This window comes from Aedes albopictus, chromosome 1 (genome assembly GCF_035046485.1).
Source record: "Aedes albopictus strain Foshan chromosome 1, AalbF5, whole genome shotgun sequence".
NCBI lineage: Eukaryota > Metazoa > Arthropoda > Insecta > Diptera > Culicidae > Aedes > Aedes albopictus.
This window is the reverse complement of record NC_085136.1, coordinates 257,836,683-257,859,238: the sequence shown is the minus strand read 5'-3', so window position 1 is coordinate 257,859,238 and position 22,556 is coordinate 257,836,683. Positions and strand designations below refer to the sequence as shown.

The 22,556-nt window shown below is 42.6% G+C and overlaps 1 protein-coding gene across 6 annotated transcripts in view; it reads right to left on the bottom strand.

Annotated features, from left to right (window-relative positions):
- Nucleotides 1-22,556, bottom strand: part of LOC109400433 (filamin-A) — a 365,952-nt gene that overhangs the window by 225,611 nt on the left and 117,785 nt on the right. For 3 of the 6 annotated variants that reach the window (XM_062846659.1, XM_062846655.1, XM_062846656.1), the window contains exons 4-10: nucleotides 11,798-12,281; nucleotides 11,513-11,527; nucleotides 10,934-11,025; nucleotides 9,182-10,870; nucleotides 8,553-9,119; nucleotides 7,191-8,341; nucleotides 6,994-7,127 (exon numbers count right to left, since the gene is read on the bottom strand). In XM_062846659.1, coding sequence (XP_062702643.1) covers nucleotides 6,994-7,127; nucleotides 7,191-8,341; nucleotides 8,553-9,119; nucleotides 9,182-10,870; nucleotides 10,934-11,025; nucleotides 11,513-11,527; nucleotides 11,798-12,281 — 4,132 coding nt within the window. The remainder of the gene's footprint in view (nucleotides 1-6,993; nucleotides 7,128-7,190; nucleotides 8,342-8,552; nucleotides 9,120-9,181; nucleotides 10,871-10,933; nucleotides 11,026-11,512; nucleotides 11,528-11,797; nucleotides 12,282-22,556) is intronic. The other 3 variants (XM_062846658.1, XM_062846660.1, XM_062846661.1) reach the window with 3 other exon arrangements.

Here is a 22,556-nt window from a genome sequence, read left to right as displayed (position 1 = left end):
ATGAAATCGCGATTGAAATAATAAATGATTGCCTTGTTGATTGCGACGCAGTCCAGTAAATCTTCTAATCGTTTTCACGCTAGAATTTCAAATCTGATATGAGTAAATTTAGTGGATATCAACATTTTTCCTAGCTTTGCTTATTGTTCACGATTCAAATTCTTCCACGACAATAATATTTTCATTACCATATTTTTAAGAATGATTTATATTTTTAGGTTAGTTCCATGTTATATGGGCAAAACATATTCTCTATAAAAAGGGCCCCCACATGTATAAATTCGGCCCTGCACGAAGAAGACACTTTGGCGAAGTCCCTGAGGAAATTCCTGAAGAAATACCTGCGTGAAGTGTTTTTTCAAGTTTAACTAATGTGGAAAATGTTAAAAATTTCCACTAAGAGTTCCAAAATGTTGGTGAGATATCCGGAAAGTTTGGAAAAATCGAAACATTATTATGTGTCGCCACCTTCGTAACAAAGATTTGTTGATTCACTTATTTGCAAATTACTCAGATATTTTCTTACAAAAAAATGATATCCGTTACGACTGTCGGTGTGTCAACCGGCAGATGAGATGTTTTCAGCCTTGGCAGTCTTCAAACGTCTTCAAAGTCTTCCGGCAGTACAGAAGGAATTTCAAAATGCAATGACCGAATGAATTCACAAATAGATTACTAAAAAAATAAAAAAAAAAACAAAGTTCCAAAGGAAAATTAAAAAAATGATACAAATGGAATGTCTAAAGAACTTACGAAAGCATTTTCAGAGAAATTAGACAAATCAATTCTCAAAAGTATTGCTAAACAAGTTCCCAAAAATGTTTACCACAAATTAAAAAAACCCAAATTAATCCACCTAGTGGTGATAGTGCCTTTCTCGTCGAATATGTTCTCACGATCTTTCCGTCGACGTAAGTCAAAGTGTTCCTGAATCCTGATATTTTTTAAGAAATGCAAAATTTTTATCAAAGCCATCATTGAGTTGAAAACTTATGATGGCACATAGTCCGACGTTGCAGAGCTGAATATCAGACTTCTCAGTTGAATGCTTGAGCACCTTCACTAGCACTGGAGACTGATCAATATCAAGACGATACTAACATGCTAAGATATAACTTTTTACACAATCTTTGCGGTCTTCGACTAAGCTTTTTCTGCGTATTTTAGGCTATATTTTAATGACAGTTGAAAACAAGAACGATAGGTAGTGAGTATAGTAAGACGTCTGTTGTGGACTTAATTTGTCAAGATTTTGTTCTCTTACACATTTTTATCGCTTGCATTGATTTTATTTACTTTCGCAGTTCTGGCGAAACATTAAACGCTGGTTGTGCAACCCTACTGGTAGTCACTAATGTGGTATGAGCCTACCGTGCTACCGGTCTAGTTAACCGTTCATCAGGTTATTAAAAAAGCCGAGATGTGATGTGTTACATGGTACATTTGGTTACTTTCGATGTGATACCGGAACAGGTTCCAGAGCACTACTGGGTCTCCCAAATATAGTCTGAGACTATTTTAATGCTAACGTTCATATGGTTACCTAAAAACCACGATTTGATTTGTCTCATGCATGGGTATAGATCACTTTTACATTTAATCACTTCCAGTGGGACACTCAGAACCGGTTTCGAGACACTATTAGTTTTCCAAAGTTTGGTCTATGATTTTTTTTCTTGTTAACCGTTCATCAGGTTACCTAAAAAGTCATTTAATGTGTCGCATTTATGGGTTTGGTTCTCCTTTATATTTGACCACTTCCAGTGGGGCACCCGTAATCGGTTGCGGAACACTACCGGTTGTTCCAAATATGGCCCATTTCGCATGAATGGGTTTGGTTCACATTTATATTTGGCCACCCGGACACCCGGACACCCGGAGCCGGTTTCGGATAACTACCGGTTCAGATATGTTCTGAGAATATTTTACTGCTTACTGTTCATCAGGATATGAAACAAGCCGCTATTTGATATGTCGCATGCATAGGTTTGGGTAACTTTCATACTTGGCCACCTCCTGCGGGATATCTGGAACCGGTTCCGGAATATTACGGGTTCCGATATGATCTGAGAATGTTTTATTGCTTACTGTTCATCAGGTTATCGAAAAAGACACGGTTTGAGGTGTCGCATGCATGGTTTTAGTGCACTATTATATTTTGCCACTTCCGGCGGGACATCCAGAATCGGTTCCGGATCACTACCGGTTCAGATACGTTCTGAGAATATTTTCATGCATATTTTTCATCAAGATATCAAAAAAGCCACTATTTGATATGTCGCATGAATAGGTTTGGGTATCTTTTATACTTGGCAACCTCCGGTGGGACATCTGAAACCGGTTCCGGAACACTACCGGTTCCGATATGGTCTAAGAATGATTTCCTGCTTGCTGGTCATCAGGTTATCGAAAATGCCGCGGTTTTACATGTCGCATGCATGGGTTTAGTTTACTTTTATGTTTGGTCACTTCCGGCGGGGCACCCGGAACCGGTTTCGGGACACTACCGGTTCAGATATGGTATAAGACCATTTTTCTGCTTACCGTTCATCAAGTTAAGAAAAATGCCGTAGTTAGATGAGTCGCATGGATGGGTTTGTGGCGTTTTCATATCTGGCCCCTTCCTGGGGTACCGGTCCGGAACACCTAAATGGCCATAACTCCGGAACCGCTGGACCGATCTGAACCATTTTCAATAGGAAACAATGGGACCAGATTGCGCGTCGAATGAACCATCGGTCATTAAAATCGGTTCAGGTTTACTGCCTAAAAGTGATGTGAGTTTATTTTGTACACACACATATACACACACAGACATCACCTCAACTCGTCGAGCTGAGTTGATTGGTATATGTGACTCGACCCTCCGGGCCTCGTATCAAAAAGTCATTTTTGGAGTGAACATATAGCTTTTCCAGTACACTTAGTGTACGAGAAAGGCAAAAAAAAATACTAAAACAATTTCCAAATATCAAAGGAAACAGCCGAAAATGTTCCAGGGAGTTACTAAAAAATCACAGAGTAAAAATTCGTAAAAAAAATCCAAAAGGAATATAGGAAATTTTCAATAAATTGATTAGGAATTTCTAACAGTATTACCAATAGAAATTTCCAACGAAATCGCAAAAGCAATTTGGAAAAAAAATTCTCTTATATTTTGGGAATATTTACCGAATCAAAAAAAAAAAAAACAATAAATGAATACTTTGAGCTAAATTATATATTTCTGTTTGATTTAGGAGAATATGACTGCCCTGGTTTTGCATCTTTCTAATCTAAATTTGTAGAATTTTTAAAGAGAAGATGCACAATTAATAATGTTTTCTTTCTGCTTGCGTCCATCACAACTTTATCAAAAGTTAATGAACCGTAACAAAATTTGTATCACTGAAGTCAGCGAACTTTGGGACTGTCCCTAGACTAAGTAGATGCATTTATGGCCATGTCAGACCCTTCCCTTTTCAGTATTTTTCCATCTCTAACCCCAATATCTGCAGTTCCTGATGCAACCTATGTAATTATTTCTGGAAATAATTATTGGAGGAATCTTTAGAAAGTTAATGATAAATCTCTGGAGTCTCGGATTAACGTCCAAATAATTCCAGAAAGTAATTTTTGAGTACTTCCAGAAAAATCTTTGAAGAAATTTCCTGCGCAAATTCTAGTGGAATTCTTGTAAAGGACTTCATGGAGAGGAAGTGTGGGATAAATCTCTAGAAAAGACATCAGTTCTATCTCTGGAATAGAACTTGAAAGAGTATCTGCAACATTTTGGGAAGGAACATTTGAATAAATATTTAAATTATTCCAGCGAAGAGTTCATGCACAAATTACGCCACGATTCTAGGGGGAGGGAGGTGTTGCAAAACGTGACGACCCATACTAACTTAAATGAGCTCCTATACAACAAAAAGTGTAACAGAAGGGGTTGAAAAAGATCGATTTTTGCGTGACATAATAGAAATTCCGGAAAAGTTGCAAGTGGAATTTTTGGAAAAAAAAACATTGAAGAATTGTTAGAAATATTTCTAGAATGATTCTCAAGAAAAAAAAAACTTTTAGAGTCAACAGATGCGTAAGGAAATTATGGAGAAATATATGAAGAAATTCCTAGACGAATAGGTATGTGCGATTCTTGAAAGCATCTCTGCACAAGTTCTTAGAAGAGCTAGGAGGAATTCTGAAAGTATCTGTACGTATTCGGACCGGCACACTGAGAAAACTTCGGACGCGTAGAGATTCGAAACTCGCGGAATTCAGGGTCACTGTTTATTGAAACGATTTAAATAAAACTAAACTTTATTGCTCGGTAGCCTTTTGGTTCAGAGGGTCTATTCTATGCTCATTCGCGCATTGTTTTTGCAACTAACGACTGCCCCGACATCTACAGTGCTACCGAGTCAGTGGTGAATTTGAATCACGATCAGTCAGGGGCGATCGCTTCTATCGGCCTACCTGGTAACAGTGATGAAGATGGGAACCTAATTTGCGAGCGATAAAGCGCACTAATGATAAGAGATTGTGGAACTTATCTGTGCTGCCAGAAGGGCTGATATTACTGGGCCTTAACAGTATCTCTGGAGGTACCACAAAGCAATTCCTGCTGGAATCTTTTAAGGCGAAACTGGAAGCATTTCCTGATTTTTTTGGTTTTTGATGTTTTATTAAATAACGAAGCAATATTTTCAAAATCGGTTTCGTGCACATGTAGAGTATGGATCAAGGTATCTTCTGAGTTTTTTTGAGGTGGAAAATGTTTTCCATTTTTGCAGAAACCATTTTTTTGTGAAATTTTGTTCAAAAATGGTTTCTGCAAAAACGAAAAACATTTTCCATCACAAAAAAATTCAGAAGATACCTTGATCAATAAAGGGTGAGTCGATAATTATTGTGCCATTTTCAAACTAACGTTACTTTTTTCCTACTTCACAAAAATTTACCAAATTTTGCACAGTTTTTCCTTATAGTCTGTTATTCACATTTGTGTAATTGGAGAGTTGTCAGTGAGATTCCGGTAGATATATAATAAATTTAGTTAATAGTTCTCAAAAAGATGTTGTACAATTGCATGCTAAAATCTAAAATTATGGTATCGTGCCTTGAAAAAGTTAATGATTCTACTTTATCCGATCATCTTAATGTTCATCAATTGGTTTCAGGAAGGGTTGTCAGTGAAACATAAGCCTGGAGCTGGGTGAAAATCAGGTACGATGCGCAGAAACAACCCAGAGAGCATTAATTATTTGTTTCAAGATGAACTTGAACACGTCCACATGGAGAGTGTCAATCAAAAATGTCGTGAATTTTACTAAAACGCATTCTAAATTTCAGCCGATATTAAAAAGATGTTATACATATATATACCAAACTAATGTGAAAAATTAGTTTCATTTTGTTAACTGTAGACAGTTTGCGAATTAGGGGTAGGCGGGGCATAATGAGCAGCTTAAGCATTTTGCCACCAAATCCAGTAAATTACGCGCAATCAATGTGTAATTTTGACGTATAATCCTCATTTGAACCTTAACTGACAAAAACTAATCGTTGAAATTTTGAATATAGCTATAAATGTTGCAAAATTTAATATTTTTAAAAACGTATAAAATCGTGGATTGCGTTTTAGAGGTGGGGCATAATGAGCACCCTAGGTGGGGCGGGATGATCAATCCCTGTTTTGTACACAATCAAATGTTAACTGACTGTTCTTGTCAATGATAAAGCATACCGGCAACAACCAATAAGAATTTGAGGGTATTATGGGGTTTAATTTGTAGGGAACGGTAGGGTTCCATCTATTTTACTATTAAGGCATTTTTAAACGGTGATTATTTACAGATACTGATTTTTTAAAGCTAATAAATTGAAAATTAATGATAAAACCTTACTATATGCATCGTAACAGAGAAAACCAAAAGTGAAAATCGTTTGTTTAAAATGTTAAAAATTTTCATCATTTTTCCATCAGTTGCTCATTTTGCCCCACCCTACTATCTACTTTTTAAAGTATATTTTTTTAACAAAATAATTATACAAATATTTTGAAAGTGTTACAAAAACATTTCATTGACCCAGTAAACATCAAGAAATTTGATAGATACCCATTACTTCCTTATGTTGATTCCAAAACCTTATTTTAGGTCAGCTGGTTCTTATAATATTTCCCCAGTACATGACCACTTCACGCATTTTGACTATTTTTTCAAAGCAAACGGCTTTTTTTGACAAATGGTTCGTCATCAATTCATTGGATTTGAGGTAGTTAAACTACAATCAAGGAATTTGTTTAAAAAATTTGGAAATTTACAGTGAAAATACAAGGTGCTGATTATGCCCCACCTGCTCATTATGCCCCGCCTATCCCTAGTTGAAGGTAGGGTGGTACAATAATTAACGACTCACCCTTTACTCTACATGTGCACGAAACCGATTTTGAAAATATTGCTTCGTTCTTTAATAAAAAAATCAAAAACCTAAAAGTGAGGAAATGCATCCAGTTTCGCCTTAATTTACTCCTGGTGCTCTTCATTGTGGAATCTTTAGAGGGATTCGTGGAAGAATTCTCGGAAGAATCTCCCGAAGAATTTGTAAGGCAATATCTAGAATAGATCCTAGAAGAATCGAATTCCTAAAATCTATAGAAATTCTGGATGGAATCTTTGGAGGACATCCTATATCAAACTTTGAAGGAATTTTTGGAATAATTTATGAAATCCTTATACATACCTACGTCCTGAATACTTTTAGGAATTCATATCGAAATGTCTGAGGAAATCTTTTGAGGAATTCCTAAAGAAACCTCTTGTTCAAGAAAGATTTGATGGAATTCCCGTTAAAATATTTAAGCAAACTCGTGGAAGAAACTGTTGAACGCCTGGAAAATTTATGGAAAGATTTCTCGAACAAGTGTTGGAAGAATCTCAGAATAATGTATTGCCCGATCCCTTTACCATCAATGAAGAAAAAATAAGTTCCATTAACGGTTATAATACTTACCCTGCTTCCGAATGGGACACAATCTTGCACGTGACGGCACCAGTTCCAGCCTCGCGCGCATCTACGGCCACGTGATTCTTCTTGCCGTATTCTTGATTGGTTGGAATCGCTTCCAACAGTTTTACTTTCTCCGCCTAAAAAGCATATTATTTCATAAATTGCCAACAAGACTTCCCTACGAACTCCCGGAAACTTACCTCCCCGGTGGGGATGGCCTGCAGCAGGAAGGGCGATCCCACCACGTCCTTTCCGCCGCACTTAATACTGACATTGTAAGGTCCGCACTCGTCCGGAACGAACGTCACGGCGTACGTGCCGTCCTCGACCTGTTCCATCTTGGGCACCAGCGACTTCCCGTCGGGACCCTTAATACTAACGTTGATGTCTTCCTTGGCACCGGTCGATCCCGGGGTGCCCTTTTTCGGAGCATCGATCTGGAACTTGGCCGGCAGCGACGCCGGGAGATTCTTCTTGGTGGCGGCATCGCCGTAGACCTTGAACGGAGAGGCGTCCTCGGGAGCGGGTTGCACGGTCATAACGAACGGACTGCAGCTGACGTCCTGGTCGGCAAAGCGAACCTTGGCCGTGAGGACTGAGCCTTCTTTCGGGGGACTGTAGGATACGGCGTAGACTCCGTCACCCTTGTCTTCGACGTGCACCTTGATGGGGCTTCCGTCGGAGGAGGTGAGCTTGACGGCGACCGCGCCAGGTCCGGCCTGGCCGCAGTCGATGTAAAACTCTGCCGGCAGACCTTCGTAAACTTGTCCGGGCTCGATTCCCGGACCGTATACCTTGACCTTCTCCGGGCGCGTAGATTCGTTGACGATGACCTTGAACGGCGATCCGGGGATGTGCTTTTCAGCGAATCGGATGGTGATGTCGTACTCTCCCGGTTCGGTTGGTACGTACTCTACGTCGCACGATCCGTCACGGTTATCGGTGCAGCTCATCTTGGCTTCGGAAGGCCCTTCGATGGCAAGTGATAGACCTCCAGCACCGGCACCTCGAGTTTCCACCGTGAACGTAGCCGACTGGTCCGTGAGGGCATGCTCTAGGCCTGGACCGTAAGCGCGACAACGTGTCGGGTCACATCCGGATTTGACGTTGACTACGAATGGCGATCCCGGGACAGGGACATTGTCGTACAGGAGGTCGATGGTGTGGCGACCCGCCTCGAACGGTGTGTACATAATCCGGAAGATGTCACTGTTATCGCTGGGAACCAGCTTGCTCGGGATCTCGTTGCCTCGCGGATCGAAGATGTTGCACGAGAGTTTGCTCTTGTCCACGTCGTCTCCGACCTTGCTCATGTCGACCATAAAGTCGGTTGGAGCGTTCATGATGACACCTGGAATTGTTGGGGGAGAGCGGGAATTAGTAATCGTCGTATCTAAACACATTGCGCTACTTCAGATTAGTTCAAACAGTTCGAAAAACAAAGCCATGCAAATATCTGTGGGGAGAAGGATTCGGTTTTTAGTGATCAACGGGTAGAGCGGAAGGCGAACACTGACAAACAACGACGGAAACACTCGAGCACGCAAACACGACCGCTTTACCATGCGGTTGGATGCCCATTCCGGACACCCGGATTCGGCTCAGGTTCGGTTCGGGGACGATGATCGCCTGGAAGGGAGATCCGGCGATGTGATCGTCGTTGAAGGTGATGTTGATGGTGTAGTCTCCGATCTCCGTCGGTAGATAGGCTACGTTGCACGTCCCATCTCCGTTATCCCTGCAGTTGATGGCCGCCTCGCAAGGACCTTCGACGGTAACTCCAAGTCCACCCTGTCCGGCACCTCGGGTATCGATCATGAACTCCGCCGGACGGTTGATGATACCCTTGACCAAGCCAGGCCCGCTGGCCTGAACCTTGCGCGAATCGGAACCTACCAGACACTGCAGGCGGAAGGGTTGGGGAGTTATCGGTGTACCACCGAAACTTACACTGAGAAGGTACTCGCCGAGCTGGGTGGGAGTGAAATTGACCAGGAAACCTTCGGCCGTAGGAATGACGTGCGCTTTGATACGATTGCCCGAAGGGCTGGTGATCGTAACGGCAAGATCGGCCTTGCCGATGCCGTTCGTTATCACTCGGAACTGTTGAAGACTGTTCAACGGTGCCGCTGATTGAAGGGTTTGAAGGATCAATAGAAGGTTGATAAGGAATTTAAAATAGGATACTTACTTGGTTCTAAGCCATCGACCTTGATCTTGGAGACGTCCACAGCTGGGTTGACGGTGACCTTCGGGGCGATCGGGACTTTGAGTCCTCCGTAGACCAGGTTCGTGGTGTACGTCCCTGCCAATGGAGGAATCACCTCCACAGCGTAGGTGTTGTCGTCGTTATCGATTATGCGCACAGGAACCTTCTGCTTGGTTTCTTCGTGGACGAGATTAACCTCCAGCAGTCCGTTGCCAGCGTTTCTAGCGTCGACGTTGAAGTGGGTAGCTGCGTTAGGGCGATTGCCGGATTCCAACCAAGGTCCGAAGAATTGAACCTTGGATGGGTCCAGCGGAGTTGACACGTTGACTCGGAATGGAGATCCAGGGATGGCGACCCCTCCGTAGTTCACTTCGACGGTGACGGGGTCAGCGGTTGGAGCGGTGTACATCACCTTCTTGGTACCATCCGAGTTCTTCATGAACTTGTGCTGGATAGTGTTGGCGAACACGTCGTTGATCTTCACCTCCAGCGGAGCGTCTCCCGCTTTGGAGGCGTCCACCGTGAACTCAGTCGGCTTGTTAGTAATGACGCTTCCGTTCTTTTCGATTCCGGGTCCAAAGACCTTGACCAGTTCGGGGTGGAAGCCATCCACCTTGGGCAAGATGTGGGCAATGTAAGGACTCTTCGGGATATCTTCATTGTCACAAAGGATATGTACAGCGTATTCGCCCGGGGCGGTTGGATGATATTTGACTAGAGCCGAACCATCCCCGTTGTCATGGCATTCAATCTCTGCTTGCGAGGGGCCAGCTATGCTGAAGCCCAGATTACCGGTTTCACCGTTGGTCTCCACCACGAAGCTTGCCGGATTGCCCACCATTCCGGATTTAAGTCCGGGACCATACGCCACTATTGAAGTATGTTTCTGTGGACCAACCTTAACTTCGAAGGGAGACTTGGGGATCTCCACTCCTCCGAACAGCACCAGAATCTTGTAGCGACCCTCCTTCAATGGAATGTATTGAGCTTCATAGGTTGTACCGTCGACCTTCCGGATGCTGTACTCGGGGATGACACCTCCCGGACCAAACACTTTTACCTCTGGGATGCCTTCGCCGGCACCTTCCGTGTAGATGCGGAAGGTGCAATCCTCGTCATTCACACGAACTCCCACCGGTTGAAGTCCACGGCCGCTTGCTCTGACCTTCTTGGGATCACAAACCGGAGCCACTCGAACTCCGAAGGGGCTGTTCTTGATCTGCTGCCCATTGTAGAACACATTGACGGAGTGCAAACCAACCTCATTAGCGGTGTACTCGCACCGGTACTGATTCTGAGCGAGCTGCCGAAGTTTTGCCGCCACCGAAGTCTTGTGGTTTGCCGGATCGAGGATGATCACCTCGGGAACCCCCTTGCCGGCGTCCTTGGTCGAAATTTCAAAGTACGTTTGCTTGTTGACGGTTACCCCGTCCGGTTGGATACCGGGACCGCTGGCGGTCACCTTGGATGGATCCCCGGCCTGGCAGTCCACCAGCACTTCGTAGGGACTCTTGGGGATATCGCGGCCACAGAACTTGACGTACACCTTGTGGGGACCCTCGATCTTCGGCACGTACGAACACGAGTAGGTGAGGTTCTTGTCGTTGTTGAAACGGCAGTCCACCTTCTCGGAGTTGCCGTTCGGGTTGACGACGGCCACGTCGACGGTTCCTGTTGGGGAGGGTTGAGATTAAAGGGGGTTTCGGAGTTTACGCGGTCGCGTAAGTGACATACCTTTACCGGCGGAGAACGTTTCCACCGTGAAATTAGCGGGGGCTCCGACAACCGGTCCGGTTGGTTCGATTCCGGGACCGTACGCACGAACCCTAGAGTGAACGAATGGGGAAGGAAGTCCAGGTTAGTGGTCTAGCTAGGAGGTGCCGCGCGCAGTTGAATTCTTCCGGAAGATGATGAAGAACTCAACGGATCAAAACGAGAAACTGTGGCAAGGCCACCGCATGCTAGTTGGAAGCGTTGTTGCTATTTACATTAGCTTTTGTTCTTCTGCTTTTTTGAAAACTTTAAGGTCTTAACGTGTAGGTGTCGAAATCACGGGCGGGTGAGTACTTTACTAGTGGTGCCATCTGTGAGCGATTAGTCAAAACAGCAACGACGCGTCAACGCTACACACGGATAGATGTCGCTACGGCAGAATTTGGAATTTTGAACTCGGGTTTTAGAAAACGTTCGATATTGACTTGATTTTTTTGTTTGCTGATCAAGACTGTACAGAAACTATATGAGCAAAATGCGTAACTTTAATAATGCAACTGAGAGCTGAGCAATTGAGAGGCAAACGACACGGCAACTTACCGCGGCGGTGGAGTACTGTGCAGCGTGCGAGAATGGGAGAAAGATAAAACAAAGAGTAAAATATGGCTTTGTCGTTCCTGGCTGTCTGTCCGTCGTTTTAGGGATAGAAGGTTTCGTTTTTTTTGTTGGGTAGGGCTAGGGGTCAAAACAGATTATCTACAACTATATCAAAATCGTTCAAGGTCGGTTGCTTTCAGGAATTTTGGTTTCAACCGATAGTTTGGTATGTAATTTCAGTCAATATGGTCAAAACAAATTTTCGAGCCGCAACCCCCACCCACTTACCTGTTCGGGTTGGTTTTGGGTCGCAGAGGAGCACCTTGCTTCAGTTTGGCGTTGGGATATTGCGACAGGTAGGTCATCATGGACTGCTCGTCAATGTTCGGGTTGACCATTTCCTCCGGTCGGATGAGCTGCCTCACATCCAGCCAATCATCCGCCAGACCCATGGCCTCAGTAGCATTCTGGACGGCATCCTTTGGATCCCACATGGGCCAATCCGGGCACAGACCGGGGGCCACTCCGTCCACCAGAGCACCAATGGCCTTGCCACTGGTCCAGTCGTTTGTGAAGTTGTTGATCGGCAGGTCCGGAACCAGCCGGTGGATCCAGTTCATGAGTCGCTGCTTGGGGGTGGTGTTGTTGCCGTTGGCCTGATTCTCGCTGTCGTCGCCCTCCCACATCGGCAGCGAGATCGAGTAGTGCAAGATCAACGTCCATATCAGACCCATGATCAGCTTCAGCTTGCAGTCGACGATGTCCGACGAATCTGCGGGGAAACAAAGTGGGCAAACAATCGATTAAGACAGTTGTCATTTATCACGTCATCGCGTGTGGAGAGAAACATTCCATAAATGAATAATAAACTCAGATGCAAGATCGAGCTTGTGCGATCGTATGCCTTTCTACTCATATGGGGATCTGGGGTGTGAAACGTTTATTTGAACTTACAGAAGAGGCGTAAGCAGATTTTCTCAATGTATAGTTCGAAACCGGTTTGTTTGATTGAAATGATGCCTTCAAACATGTTTTAGGATATATCAAAGACTTATAGGAAAATTTATCCACCTAACGTAGATGGAGCCTTTCTCGAAGGTTCAGTAAAACATTTCAACAAAATACATTTCAAACCTTTAAACATTGCGTTTTGTTTAAATGCGCTGAAATATCTTGGATAAAAAAAAACACGATGAAAATGTGATTGCTTAGGCGCAAAAGAGTATGGAACAGAATGGTATGCGGAGATTCTCCGAAACTGTCAAAGGCCAAGATAGCCAGTGGAGGGCTAAAGAACAACTGGGAGGACCAAACTCCCGGCCGAGCTTCTCAAGCATGGTAATAAGCAGATGAATCAACTCTTACACCGTACTCAGAAAAAAACATTGTGCATAAGAATATTTATTAATGACGATAACTATTGCAACGGCGACCAGGGCGTTGAGGGATGAGCAAAGGGAGGTCGCAGGGAAGTTTCAGGGGGTCCCAAGGGACTTCCGCGGGGTTCCAAGAGATCTCAGGGAAGTTTTCGGGAGTCTGAGGGGAGGGGTTTTCAAAAGCATTGCAGAGAGTTTCAAAGGATTTTCGACGCTAACCATCGGCGGCCAGGGGCGTTTATATGGGAGAGAAGGGTGATTGCAGGGGCGCTTCAGGGGATCCCAAGGGGTTTCAGGAGGAGGGGGGGTACCAGGAGATCTCAGGGGCGTTTGAAGGGGATCCCAAGGGGTTTCAAGGGGGTGTCTGGCAATCTCAGAAGAGTTTCAGGGTGTTTTGGAGGCGTTACAGGTACCTTTTAAAGAGTTTCCGAGTGTCTCACTTGCGTTACATGGGATCCGAGTGGGTTTTGGAGGGATTCGGAGCCGTTTTTGGGGGTTAAGATGCGTTACACTGGGTCCGAGGGGATTTTTGGGGGATTTTTGGAGGCATTCCAGGAGCATTTTCGGCGGAATTCAGAGGCGTTACGAAGGAGTTTTCGGGGTTTTAGGAGCATCTCAGGTGTGTTACGTTACATGAGATCCATGGGGGTTTAAGGGAGATTTCGGAGGCATTTCAGGATGTATCAGAGCGTTTTCGGCGGGATTCGGAGGCGTTACGGAGAAGTTTTCGGGAGTTTCGAAACGTCGCCGGTGCGTTATATGGGGTCCGAAGGGGTTTTAGGGGGATGTCGGAGTCATTTTAAGAAGTTTCAGAGCTTTTTCGGCAGGATTCAGAGGCGTTACGGAAGCGTTACGGAGAAGTTTTAGAAGGTTTCTGAGCGTCTCAGGTGCGTTACATGGGGTCCGAGCTGGGGGAGCGATACTAGTTTTGCTAAGCAGAAAAACTCCAAAACAAGTCGCCGGTAAAACCCGTACAACTTTTTCGGGTTTTAGCGACATTTTTCGGCTTTTTTTAGGTTTTTAGTCTTGGCGAAATAAGTGTTGCTCCCCCTGGGTCCAAGGGGGATTTTTGTAGGCAGTTTAGGAACTTTCAGAGCATATTTGGTAGGATTCGGAGGCGTTACGGAAGTACCACGAAGGAGTTTTCGAGGGTTTCTGAGTGTCTTAGGTGTGTTAACCCACTGAAAACCTCTTGAAGTGCTCCTAAAATGCTTTCAAACGCCCCTAAAAACTCTAGGAACACCCTTAAAATGTTCCTAAAACCACCTTAAATTCTCTGAAATTTCTCTAAAACTCCGTGAAACGCCCTTCAAACCCCTTGTAACGTATTTTAAAGGCCCTGCGATCCCCTGAATTGCCCTTAAAACCTCTTGAAACGTCCCTGAACCCCCTAGTTTCTATTGAAATGCCCCTGAATTCCCCGTAATCCCACTAAAACGCCATCAAAACCTGACAGAACGCCCTTAAAAGGCACCTCAAATCCCCTGAAACAACCTCCTGAAACGTCCCTGAAGCCCCTTGGAACCCCCATTTTTAGACTATCTGGGAACATTCTGGAAACCCCCTTAGCCCCACCTTGAATACCCAGGAACAAGACCTGTTCTCGCTAACTAGATTTCCTCATTAAAGCCCCAACTTAATTTATGCACAAATCTCCCTCTTTTCATGCATATTTTAATTTATGCACATTTTTAATTTATGCACCTCCAGCCATGTGCATAAATTGATACTTCAGTGTATGATAATAAAGATATGAAAAGACGAACAGCTGCCTGCTAGTTGGTTAGATGGTCTCATTTTCAGTACGGTCATGATGAAATAAGAGCTAGTTATTTACTCAAGATTTTCACATATCAGCTAATTTTTTTCACGAAATATTTATGGAACTATCGCGGAAGGAACATTTTTACTGGAATTCCTTCTATGTGTTTTGCAAGAATTATTCTTGAAATTTCTAAAAAAATCTCTAGGATCAAAATGCATCCTGTCTGTGGATTTCTTTGAAAATCTCTCCAGGGATTGCTCCAGAGATTTTTTCAGGAATTTTCCCAGGAATTTTCTTTGGCTCTTTTTCAGCATTTTTCAAGAAATTTCTCAAAGGATTCATGTTGAAATTGGTCCATGGGTGTCCTCAGAAATTTCTTCAGAAAATTCATTCAAGGAATGCAACATAAGTTCATGCTTGTATTTCTTCTTGGATTTCTTCAAAAATTGCTGAAGGAATCCTCCTGAAATATTGTCAAAATTGTTCCTTGGAATTTCTCCGAATACTCATCTAGAAAAACCTCAAGAAATTCTTCTGAAAACTTCTCCAGGGATTTCCCCAGGAATTTCTCCAAAGGTATCTTCAAAAGATGCAATCCCAGGGAAAATGTTTTCTTCAAGATTCTGAGATTTTTTTCAGAAATCCCTCTTGGATGTTTCTTTTGAAATTTACAACTTCTTCAAGATTTTTTTTAAGAAATTATTTCTTGAATTTCTCTTGAGGTACCTTCAGGTATTGCTCAATTAATTCAGGGATTTTATTGAGCATTTGTTTATTTGGAAACTCCTCTAAAAAATCAGAAGAGATTTTTTGTGGAAGTTCCGTTAGGCATTCCTTTGGGGATATATTTGGACAAGGGATTCTTTCAGAATTATTTTTCCAAAAAATCTATCCACAATTGCTGCAGTAATTACTCCAGAATCTAATCCTTACAATCATTCAGAAAAAAACTATGTTAAAATCAAAAATATTTGAGGTAAATTCAAATAAATTGTCAATTTGTTCAGGGAGCAAAAATAAAACTGTTTGGAGCAAATCAAACTTCACATTTAAAGCAAATGCAATCCATGTTTGAAACAAAAATGTATCTTCTGACAGATGATGTTAGAAAAAAATGTAAATATTTTTGTTTTTTTTGTGGCGGGTCGGCCCTAGGGAAATATTTGTTTTCCCATCAAACTTATTAAGTCATTTCCTTCGCTGGAAAATTCACCTCCCATGTTGTACTTCAATGCCAACATCTTGTAAACATCTATTAGATAACATATGCTCCCGAAAACAACGGGATTTCATGGAGAGTTTCGGTGAAACTTATCTTTATTGCAGGAGGAAATCTTGTTTAATGTTGCAGCTGCAACTTGTGAGTTTTGTTTATTGTTTATTTAGTTTATGTTCTCGACGGTGGAACGGGGGGCTTCTCAATGGGTGTTGTCGAAATAAATATGTAATTGAGTTAGTTTTAAAAATTGAAATTTTAGATTTGCACGTTTTTTCAGTTCACCGAATAAACATGAATATTTTTGTTTCAAACAAACGAAATTTGTCTCCGTGTATTCTATTGTTTCTTCGAAAACTTCTTCAGTAGTTCTCAAAAAAAAAAAATGCTTAGGATTTTTTATTGTTTCTGCAGGATTTCCTACAGAAATTTCTCCAGGTAGTAGTTTAGGTATGTTTGTGTACAAATCCCTTTGAATAGTTTTGAAGTTTCTCTGTAGGAAAGGTTCTTTCAAGGATTTCCTTCATAAAGGAGAGAAAAGAATAATTCAATCAGTACCTGTATCTGCGATTTGCACTGAATTTTTTGAAAGTTTGAAAGTTGAGGATTTCCATTACGGGTTGTTCCAGGAGTCTCTCTAGAAGTTACTAAAGCGTTTTTCTTGGGAATTGCTTGCAAATTTCTTTCATTATTCTCCCAAGATTTTTGTCTCTGAGTATAAAGGGGTTTTTTGAGGTGTTTCTTTAAATATTCTCCTAAGCATTATTCATGTATGCCATTCAGGAACTTCTGCAGAAGAAATATGCACCAGAAATTTTAGGAAGCACTTTTGATTGAATCTCTGGAGAAATAATCGAAAGAATCTGAAGAAATTCCTCGAAAAAATTCTTAGTGGAATTCATAGAGAAAAATAGAGAAATTTATAGGATAATTCATCAGAAAACCTTTAATAAAATTATTGGAGGATTTTCTAGTAGTTTTCTTGGAGAAATCTGAGGACGAATTAATAAATAAAACAGAATTCCTAGGAAATATTTTTGAATTTATGAAGAACTTGTGAAGAAATAATAGGAGTTATCCTTAGAGGTCATTAGGCCGAATAGGGCATTAGGCCGAATAGGTTATTAGGCCGAATAGGTCATTAGGCCTAATAGGTCATTAGGCCTAATAGGTCATTAGGCCGAATAGGTCATTAGGCCGAATAGGTCATTAGGCCGAATAGGTCATTAGGCCGAATAGGTCATTAGGCCGAATTGGTCATTAGGCCGATTAGGTCATTAGGCCGAATAGGTCATTAGGCCGAATGGGACGAATAGGTCATTAGAACGAATTGGTCATTAGGCTGAATAGGTCATCAGGCCGAATAGGTCATTAGGTCGAATAGGTCATTAGGCCTAACAGGTCATTAGGCCGAATAGGTCATTAGGACGAATTGGTCATTAGGCTGAATAGGTCATTAGACCGAATAGGTCTTTTCGGCCTCAAGACCTTTTCGGCCCAAAGACCTCTTCGGCCTAAAGACCTTTTTAGCCTAAGCACCTTTTTGGCCAAAAGACCTTTTCGATATAAAGACCTTCTCAACATAAAGACCGTTTCGGCCTAAAGCCCTTTGCAGCCTAATGATCTTTGCGGCCTAACGATTTTTGAGGCCCAATGACGTATTCAACCTAATGACCTATACGGCCTATTGACCTGTTCGGCATAATGACGTATTCAGCCTCATAAAAGGTTCCTATTCGGCCTATTCAGCCTAATGACCTTTTCGAAGAACAGATATTCACGAAACCGTAGCATATTAACATTTGTTTTGCTGTGAATACAGTCAAATTCCATTTAAGTTCCAGTAACTTTAATGGAATTTACTATAATGGATTTGATCTTTCATTGGTAAGAGCACCGCCGTGGAATACGAACGGGCGGCAGAATTTTTCTGATGATGACCGAAAAAATAAAAAAAAGTAGGTTGAAACGTTAAATGGTTCTTTAAATGACATTCAACATCACCGAGAAAAACCAATTAAAACCAACAAATTTAATGGATTTGACTTAATTGGAGGTTTGAATGTTAGGATGTTTGAGAGATAGGGATTTTTTTCATGCTAAGGCGTGGATTCGGACTATTGATTGTGGAATGGCCACAAACAAAATTCTTCAATAATTTTAAGAATGTTTACCACACACCGAAAGAATGGGAAAGCCGAAAGAGAGATGGTATTGTAAAAATATGAGTACATTGGAATGACATTTACTGGGGGGTGCGTAAACAAAAAATGCGCATAAATTGAAAAGGGCATAAAAAGAGGGCATTTTATGCATACATTAAGTCAGAGCTTCAACAAAGGAATCTAGTTCGCGTGTCTTGCTCCTGGCCAGTTGAGATGAGGCCAAGGGGGCTTCCATTAAGTTCCCAGAGTGCCCAAAGAAGGTGGTTCCAAGGTGCTTCATGAGCGTTTCAGGGGATTTCAGGAGCCTTTCAACCTTTCAGGACGCACGCCTGATTGATCCGAGCGAGTTTTTTTTGGCAGTGCTGCACTTTTTACAATGGCGCGCGTCCTAAAGGGTTAAGGTACAAAGTACAGCACTACCAAAAAACCTCACTCGTCATTACAGCACGAGCGCAGTGCAGTTTAAGCATCAAATAGGCGTGCATTCTGAAAGGATAAAGGGCATTCCTAGGTGTTTTAGGAGCGCTTGATACTATTTCAGGGGCATTTCAAGGGGTTTTTCGGTGCATTTCAGGGGGTTTCTGAAGCCCTTTGAAGGCGATCCAAGGGATTTCAGAGGCATTTTAAATTGATTATGATGATTTCCTTGAATCAAAGGGATTTTAAGGGCCTTTCAATGGGATTATGGAGGTTTACAGGGCGTTATAAAGGGTTTCGAGAGTTTTTGTGAAGGAGTATCTGAAACTCCTACGAAACACTTCTGTAACCCACCGAAAATCATCAGAAACTTCTTAAAATGCCACCGAAGTCCATCTAAAACCCCCTCGGACCCAATGTAACACACCTGAGACCCTTCGAAACCCCCGAAAATGCCTCTGACATCCATCGAAACGCCCCCTATGATCCCCTGAGACCCTTTGAAGCGCCCAAAAGACTCCCTGGAGCCCTTGAGAACCTCTGAGACTCCTTAAGGCGTTATTAAGACCCTTTTAAACGCTTGAGACCTCCTGGTATCTCCCAAATGGTTCCCCCTCCTTGAAACGTTTCTGAGATTCGCTGTAACACCTCTGGAACGCCCAGAGGCCGCTTGAAGCGCCCCTGAGGCTCTTAGAACACCCATCGGACCCCTTGGTACCCTCTGAAATGCCCCTGTAACCTTCCTTTGCATTACCCTATCAACTACCTCTGCCCACCGTTGCCATAGTTATCGTCATGATTACATTTTCTAATGCACAATAATGGCTCTGAGCTGCTCACTCTCTTTTTATGCACGGCACATGAAAATGTGCATACTTTTCCTTACAAATAAATAAAATCTGGAAGGTTGAAAATCCCGGATGTGATAGGCTTTTTTGACTCCCACGTATTTCAGTTCAGGGCGTTCAGGGCGTCAGCGCGAGGATCAGACTCGGTCCAGTGGGATCCGTTTCTCCCTTGTGTGCGTCGGTTTAATGGGTTTTTCGATTCCAGATAAATTGGTGAGCACGTTTCATGCTATTGTTTTATTGTAAAAGGTGAAATTAGGCAAGTAGGCCATGTATTGAACGAATACATCGAATGCGTGATACTTCTGCCGTGCGACCTGTGCTTTTAAACAGATCGGCTTGGTTGGTAGTTCATACCACCTTACCAAGACTGGTAATGAAAACAGAACAATACATAGGCAGTCGGGTGCCTGAAACTTTTGCCAGTCTTGGTAAGGTGGTATGAACTACCAACCAAGCCGATCTGTTTAAAAGCACAGGTCGCACGGCAGAAGTTTCACGCATTCGATGTATTCGTTCAATACATGGCCTACTTGCCTAATTTCACCTTCTATAAAATTTTCACACTTGTTCGCTACCTAGCGAAATCTATCATATCTATCATTTCATTATCCACTTTGATCTCTTCTGGAACACCTCCAAGAACTAAATCCAGATTTTTTCGGGAGTTCCTGCATGTGTTCCTCCGAGGAATCTTTTTGGAATACCTCCAGGAGCTCCTTCGAGGATTCTTTCAGAAACTGTTTCCAGGATTTCATCAGGAAGTTTCCTCTCCTAAATGTGTCTGAAATAAAAAAAAAAAGAAGTTTTTTGGGGAACTCCACCTGGAGTTTGTATTTGTGGAATACGTTATAGAATTGCTCAAGAAGTTCCTTATAAAGTTCCAACAGTAGGTCCTTGAGGAATTCCTACAAAAATGCTTCAATAAACTTCTCCAGCAGCTTTGCTGGGAATTCCCCCGAAGTTTTTTCTGGGTTTGCTCCTAATGTTTCCTCTGGGATTTCATTTTTCGAGGTATTCTTTCTGCAGAATCACGGAAAGAATTCTAGCAAGATCCCTTAATCTACTGGAGAAATTCCAGAACAAATCCCTTGAAGTCCCAGAAAGAATTACTATACTATTCTAATACTAATAAAGGAGTAGCTGCAGGAATCCCAGATTGAACTTTTTAACCGCTTTGGGACGACTTTTTTCACCAACCTCGCCGCTGTAGAACGCGTCAGCGAGGTGCAAATGAGCCAACCGGTATGAAAGGGTTAAGGGATCTCAAAAGAAACTCCTGGAAGAATTCTGGACGGAGCGTCTGACGGAGCTTCCTGAGGAATCGTATAAGGAACTCGTAGAAAATTTCTGGAGAAACCATATGTAAAAAGAATTTTTAAAAAGCGAACTTGCGACACGTTGGGGCGCCGCAAAAACCAAGTTTGAGTGAAACGCAAAAACCAAGTAAAATCCTCAAAAAAGCTGCTCAGGGATGAGATTCACCCAAAATCCTCCGGAACTTTTTCCGGGATTTATTCAGAGATTTTTTCCAAACTTGCTCCAGTAGTTTCTTTTTTGGTAATCTAGAAGTTCTGGAGGTATTCGTCCCGAGATTACTTCTGGAATTTCTTCTAGGATTCCTTCCACGATTTCTCCAGAAGTTCTTTCTAAGATTCTCCTAGAAATCCTCCCTGGAATTGCTTCAGAAGCTTCTCCAGGGATTCTATTAACCATCGAGTGGTCGCACTATTGTATTTTGTAAAACACGATGAAAAAGTCTCGCTTTTTGTACTCAGCATCAGGGTAGGTGCGGTGGTGTCCAACCACGAGAGTGCCGGAAGGTTAAGAGTTCCTTCTGGAATTGTTCAAGGAGTTCCTTCAAGCATTCCTCCATTTGATCATTTCATTTTCTGATATTTCTCCAGGAGCTCTCTCTGGGATTCCTAAATGAGGTCCTTCTGACATTGCTATAGAAGTTCATTTTGGGCCTCCTCAAGGAGTTTTTCTTGGATTCATTGAGGAGCTAATTCTGGGATATCTCCACAAGTACTTTCTAGGACTCCTCCAAGTGTTGCTTCGCAGGATGGAATTCCTATAAGTTTCTCGAAACTCCTTGAAAAAAATCCAGGAAGAGTTTCTGGGGAATCTCAAATGAAATACCTGGATGAATCTTGAGATGAATTCCTGAAGGTTTATCGGAACGAAGTCCCGGAGGAATATTCTTGTACGAAATTTCGTAAGAAATCTCTAGAGAAACCCCCAGAAGGAGTTCCTGGAAGAATTCTGTATGGCACCTCTTGAGGAAACTCAGAAGAAACTCCTGTAAGAATCGCAGAAATAGCTCCCTGCGGAAACCCAGAACAAACTCCTGCAAAATGGTCATCGGCACAGAAAATTCTCAATCAATAACTGCTGAACTGCTCATGGGACACTGGCTGAGAAGCAGGCATTTTCCCTAGTTGGCACAATACGTCAAGAAAAAGAAGCTTTTTCTTTTACATAAATGTATGTTGAAAACCCTGATTTAATCCAACAACCTATTTTACATTTTCATTCAACGTACATTTTCCCCCCAGGTTCCTCTGAATTTCTCGCGCTTATTTTTCGATTCGGTTGATTCGTTAAGCGCCGTCGTCGGTCGGGTGGCTGGCATCAAATCATTTCTACCATGTATGTAGATACCCTTCTGTCGCTTCAGCCAGCTATTGATAGCGATGACGACAGTCGAGGGGACAACGGCAGCACTGGCGCAGGACGCATCGGGGTCTTTCGCTATTAAGTCATTCGTTATTAAGTATTCAGTCAGAAGATGATTTAACCTTCACCCAGTGGGGATTGTACGTACCTATACTATGTTCAACTTGACAATTCAGCAGAACCAACAACGTCGTCGCCGTCGCACTGACTGGTGATAATGCATCTAATGGCCAAGCTAATGGCCTTTATTTAGCGGACGATTGGACGCTTGGATTGGGTTGGTAACATGCGGGATAGTATGCGCACGATGCTAGATAGGAGCTGGAGTATGAGGTCATTCTCAATTTTGGGGATTTAAGAAGTTGATTCGGATTAGGCTGAGATTGAATTTGAACTTGATTTTCTTATGTCATCAATATTGATTTGCTCTACAGCCCTTCAACTTTGCGAACTCAAATCCGGTATCATATGGCGACGATTATTCCTGGAACAAACTGAATGCAGCATTCTCTTTCGGAATTCCTTCGAACAATGTTCTTAGTAGGTAAGCTGACCTCACTTGCAGCACGGTTAGTACGACC